The 5,619-nt window shown below is 43.4% G+C and overlaps 1 protein-coding gene across 1 annotated transcript; it reads right to left on the bottom strand.

Moving 5' to 3' along the window:
- Window positions 1-461: 461 nt before the first annotated feature.
- LOC308302034 (transmembrane O-methyltransferase homolog) lies at window positions 462-4,781 on the bottom strand. Its single transcript, XM_080746191.1, has 4 exons — window positions 4,675-4,781; window positions 2,121-2,426; window positions 1,371-1,567; window positions 462-812 (listed from the first exon to the last, which is right to left on the bottom strand). The coding sequence occupies exons 2-4, from the start codon at window positions 2,377-2,379 to the stop codon at window positions 489-491; spliced, it is 780 nt and encodes a 259-aa protein (XP_080602317.1). The 5' UTR covers window positions 2,380-2,426; window positions 4,675-4,781; the 3' UTR covers window positions 462-488.
- Window positions 4,782-5,619: the final 838 nt, after the last annotated feature.

Raw genomic sequence — 5,619 nt, 5'->3', positions numbered from 1 at the left:
TATTCAATTATCAAGTGTTCTTCGATGTAAGGGATTTGTTTCAAATTAAATGAAAAATTACTTGATTAAAGAGGTCTACACAGTAAATATACTGTATGCGCCATTTAGGTTGGGTCTTTGGCTTTCGCCCTGTGTGCCTACAAGAGCCAAGGCAGGGACATCAACTTTGATGTCAATTGTATCCTGGGCTACCGTCACTTCTGCATTTAACTCTGGAACGCTGTCAATGGAAACATTATGAAAATGTATAATACAGTTGCCAAAGACAACTTACATTCTCCTTTATATGATTCACTAGCTAACAAGAAACACACCATGGAAAGGCATACGAAAAGCAGAATCATTTCTGTAATTTGGTATCGGTGACCAAATAACTGGAGAAACGATTTAAAGTATCCAAACTATATCATTTAATGAGCTATAGATTGCAAGACTCAATGGTATAAATGCATGTACACTCTGCACACACTTCACAGCTGCCACCCTAGTCACTTCAGCATTGTATGACAACTATCCTCATGATAAAATACCTCAGTTATGAAATGATGCTCTGACATAATAGAGTAGTTCTCCGGCTGCGCTTTCAAGTATTCCATAAGGTCACTGATGGCCGGAACACAATGGCCCCTGTTGACCAGGAGGATGTGGCAGCCGGACGGGTTGAGGTGTCTCTCTCTCTCCAAGGCCAGCAGATCAGAGAGGTACTGCTGAGGGTCATGGTCCATCAGAACCAAATCCAGAGCCATGCTGTCCCCATGCAGGCCATGCAGGGCAGAGATGGCCTCAGCGGAGCTGCATGCCAGCACACGGAACTATTAAGAAACAGAAATGCTATCATCATCGCCAAGAACGAGGTTCATATGAGAATTGTGAAGTGATAATTCACTGTTAAGCGATTGATGTAGCTACATGTAGGAGGCAATTACGTCATCTAAGAGTGTCTGTCTGGCGGTGCCCGCTGGCCTAGCGGTCCAGGCTCTGATGCATCACCGTGAGTCGCGGGTTCGAGTCCTGATCCCGACAGCCTTTACTGCATGTCACTCCCCATATCTCTCTCCCAGTTTCCTGTCTACCTTCTGTACTATTCATGGGTTGCATTTGTAGTGATAAACGGCCATGTTGAGGACCAACACAGGTGTTTCAATGTGTCTGATTGGCATAGAACTAAATCAGAACACCCATGTTGGTCCTCAACATGGCCAGTATAGGACTACAAATGCAACCCATGAATCATTAAAGGCAAAAAGCCTAAAAGATATCTTTAAAAAAAAAGGGTCTGTCTGTGTGTGTCATGGCTAATGGACCCAAATATTTTGTAAATTGAAAGCTTGGCTTTTTTCAGTTTGGCCTGTCACTTCCAGTGAATGTACCTGCGAGTCTTTGAAGCCTGCTACCAGTATGAGCTCCTCCCCAAGTTCTGCTGTGTAGGAGTCCATCTCCACTGTGACCAGCCGGCCAGCAGGGGGCAGTAGACGTAGCATTCTGATGGAGCTGTAGCCACAGTGCATCCCCAGCTCCAGCAGACTCTGGGGGCCAACCCTCCTCAACACTTCATCCAGCACCTGGCCTATAATAGGACAACAACACAAGCCTTTATGGCAGCCATTCCCAACCGGTGGTGGTAGTGGGCCATGAGGATGTTGCAAGTGGGCAGTGGTGGAAAAGGTACTCAAAGTTTTTACTTAAAGGCTGTCACCTAAAGGGGTTGAGGGACAGATTACACTGTGACATGAGCTTCTCTGAAAATGGTCTGAAACAGTCTGAAGCTCATGTCACAGTGTAATCTGCCCCTCGCCCCCCAACAACAGCTGACAGGTACAGTAAAGCCCTTTGCACACAGACGTGTTTTTCTCGCACGGAAAAAACGGACGATTCCATTTTTTTAAAGAAAACAATGATTCTCTATGACCTCATGCACACCGGCTCTGAATTTGCCATGCGGCAGGTGGCTGCCTACCTAATAATTGTACTTAAGTGCAGTACTTGAGTTAATGTCTTAGTTTCTTTACACCACTGCAAGTGGGCACCTAAATAATTGGCAAGACACCCAAGATTGTATTTTAACATAATGTTACAAAGATGCTTAAGTGTTTAAACGGACCTAAGATGTTTAAACTGACCTCTCTGTGGACCCAGGCTGAGCGAAGGATGTGTCTCCTCGTAGAGGTCAAAGGTCTCCAGGACACTCTGAGCATTGCCATGCGTGCAGTGGGAGAACACGTAGGCATGGGTGCTCCTCAAGCACACCACTCTCCCTCGGGCCAGCCTCAGGGCCCAGCCCAGCGCTCGACGACACAGTGTTCTGATGTTAGCGCGGTAATGGTTCAGCACAATGACCACGCCAGGGAGCAGTGGGACAGAAAGCGCCAACAGCCACATTTAGAATAACTGTGAGGGGAGAAACGTCAGGGAGGAAGCTTCCAAATCTGTTGACAGAGAGAGAGAGAGAGAACAGAAGGTTGAAATAAGTGATTAGATGAAGAGACTGCAAAACGATGATATTCATCAAGGATTGTATAAACTAAAGGTTTGACTAAGGCTCCACAGTGACTGTATGACACAAAATTATAAAACCCAATGCAGATAAGACAAGGGAAACAGTTCTTTTTTTTTTTTTATCTTTTTGCCAACTTTAACCAATTTATGAAGATTACAATTAACAAAGGCATTGGCAACATTGGAAATCATATTTAAATACTGTATAACAAAATATATCCTGTAAGGCTGTAACCCAATAATAAGTTATATATAATATTAAGCCATCAACATAGAGATAGTCCACTCCGGCTCAATGCAGGTTACATTTAGCATAACCTGATTATCGTTGCTACTGTAAGTGCAAAGCTCAGCATCCTGAATTAATTAATTCAAATTAGTCTGATATTCTGTCAAAAAGAAATGAATGAATGAGAATGTCAAACCTGTCTCACAGCACACCAGAAATAAACTGCAGTACTTGCCAGAGACTGCCTGATCCGTTGCCTATAAGGTTAAGAGTGTTCTGTCAAACACAGGTGGGATCCCTGTGTTTGACAGGAACAAAATGGTAGAACGGAAAAAAAAAGAAACAGAATATAAAGGCATATGTCTAAGAACAAGGCCTCTTTGTAAAACAGTGTGGTTCCCTAGGTTACTATAGCAAAATGCATGTTATGTATCTAGGCAATAAAACAGACAGGCTGTGCTGTAAGTAGAATCAACAATTGAAAGGAAAATAATACTTGTTTTAAGAGTAATACAGAAAATGGGTGTGTGCTTTCCATCTGGGCTGTCTCCAGTTTTCCTACATTATGTCAGATAAAGAAAAAAGGGAATGGGAGTGCATTATTTTGATGTGGATGACATTGTCATTCACTGTTGTGCCACTACTATTGGCTATTATGTATTTATTTTTTACCAGTTTTAGATCAGTGGTTCACTGGTTCTCATACCTTTTTTCATTTTCATTTCATTTATGTCGGGGAGAAGAGAAGCTTTGTGTTTTCAAACAACTACAAGCGTGCAGCTCTCAGCTGTGAGCTTGTAGATCTGTAGATCTTTTTTTTATTATTATTTGATACTATAAATAGATAAAGTGGTTAGATTGATTGTGATGCTATGCGAACTACTTTTGCTGGGGACCCCCTGGAATTGGAGATGATAGTTGTGTTTTCTTTATTTGAATGACTGTTCTAACTTGCTTACCATGGTATGCATTACTGGTTATATCACTTAAGGCAGTATTGCCCTCTGAGTCTGTAGCAGGCCTATGCACAATAGCTGGAACAGGAATCTACGTTTCAGACTCTGGGAAAGTAAAATTCCCCACAACTACTCTGAACTATCTATCACACCCACATTTAGGCTATTCCACTTCCACGTGATTATCTTTTTTGTAACTTCCATGCAGAACCTCCCCTGAAACATGTTTCTCCCCTTGTCCACACGAGGGAGCCAAAGGAATAGCAATCATATAACAAATCATCTTCAGTAGGTTTGTTTACGGTCTCCATGGCACCGAGCAGCCGCAGATCGTACCAACAGGACCAAGACTCATCAAAAATAAATGTATTCACCTGGCTCAGAACGTACAAACTGTCAAGCGGAATTTATTTGGGCCAATACTAATGTTAAGGTGCCGTTTTATAGAGTGACCAAAAGATATGTTAACCGTAGACATTCTTTTGTTGACAGCAGCCAAGTATCTCACAGCAGCAGCATGTAATTTAGGCTACATTGCTAATAGACAACAATGGGATGGGATCACGTTTCAAGTGAAATGGCTAGCCCGCCCGGGGTCTGTTTTGGTGCCAGAAATCCACTTGTAGTCTTCTTGTGATGAACGGTTGTCTAGCTAAACACAAACATGCAGGATTGGGTGAATTCAAACCTAAAACAGCTGAAAACAATGGCATAATCACAGGCTATAAACATTTAAGTTACAAATGCGAATACACGATGCTCCACAAAGCGTTTTCTTCATACTGATAATTTGAGTAAATAATTCGCTCTTCCGGGTGATTAATAACTCGGGAACGAAACATTAAAAGAAAAACGCCTCGTTCTCATTTTCTCTTAGAGAAACAACGATCAGATCAAACTACAACTTGATTTTCATCCAAAAAAGATCCCCTCAGAGTCTGATAGGCTATAGCTTACATAACTAGTGAAGTGTGCAACCTAATAATATAATACCTTTAAACGTGCGTGTGGATACGGATTAGAGAGAATGAGTGAGTGGATCCAGTGGGTGCACGGTGCGGTTCGGTCCCGTGGCCGGTCGTCCTCATTGGCTGACGGCCGGGCGGCAGAGAGCAGAGCAGCGACCAGCTAGTGCTCACTGCGGTGCGTGCGCGCGTGTATGTGTGTGAGTGTGTGTTCTCTGTTGGCCCACACCGGCTAGTGCAAGTGCTGCTGCTGCGACACACACGGAGAGAGAGCGAGAGGCAGGCACACCATCAACGTGCTTCTTCACGTTGAATCCGGTGGATTAACGAGCTTTTATTTATTTTCTTTTTAGGCTATATAGCCTATCTTTTCTTTTTTTTCTTTTCTTTTTCTTTCTTTTTTTCTTTCTTTTTTTCTTTTTTGGAAGGCAGTGCTCTCAGATGGCCAGTCCGGTAGCAGATCATCTGGGACAGTCTCATCAGCATCACCCTCTCAGTGATTCTGCAGCGGACGCCGCGTTTCTGGAGGCGCAGAAATGGATTGAGGTGAGTCATTTATCGCGAAACACACAGGCACAGCACAACAAACCCATCTGTACCATTGCTCTCCATCCATACTAAATTAATATAGTTTTTGTCTCGTGCTTTTGTTTTGCTATTCTATTTTATTGCTTTGTCACCTGTTGGAAAAGTGACGCAAATTCCGAGCTGCTGCTGCGTGCGTGGGGCCGCGGGGTGGGCTGCTTGCAGCGTGGTTAACAATGAATGCATCATGTGGAATGGATTTTGGCCTCATTGCGAGCTTGCCGAACAATAATCTCTCAAATGGGGTTTTGTTTGGTGGGGATTTGAATCACGACATTCACTGGACTGGGCTGGTGGCGTTGCACTTGACGTAGCCGGGGGTTTAGCTGTCCCACTTCACCTCTTTTAACAGTTTACGAGTATTTACGAGGGTAATGGAACTGGCAGT

This window comes from Nannobrachium achirus, assembly GCF_963921795.1.
Source record: "Nannobrachium achirus genome assembly, chromosome: 17".
Taxonomy (NCBI): Eukaryota; Metazoa; Chordata; class Actinopteri; order Myctophiformes; family Myctophidae; genus Nannobrachium; species Nannobrachium achirus.
Note: the sequence above shows the minus strand (reverse complement) of the source record. Positions and strands in the feature narration are given on the sequence as shown.

Coding starts and splice junctions, on each gene's coding strand:
- LOC308302034 (XM_080746191.1), bottom strand. CDS start 2,379: ATGTGGCTGTTGGCGCTTTCTGTCCCACTGCTCCCTGGCGTGGTCATT. Junction 1,568..2,120: donor CAGCCTGGGTCCACAGAGAG/GTCAGTTTAAAC, acceptor GTCCTATTATAG/GCCAGGTGCTGGATGAAGTG. Junction 813..1,370: donor CAGGCTTCAAAGACTCGCAG/GTACATTCACTG, acceptor GTTTCTTAATAG/TTCCGTGTGCTGGCATGCAG.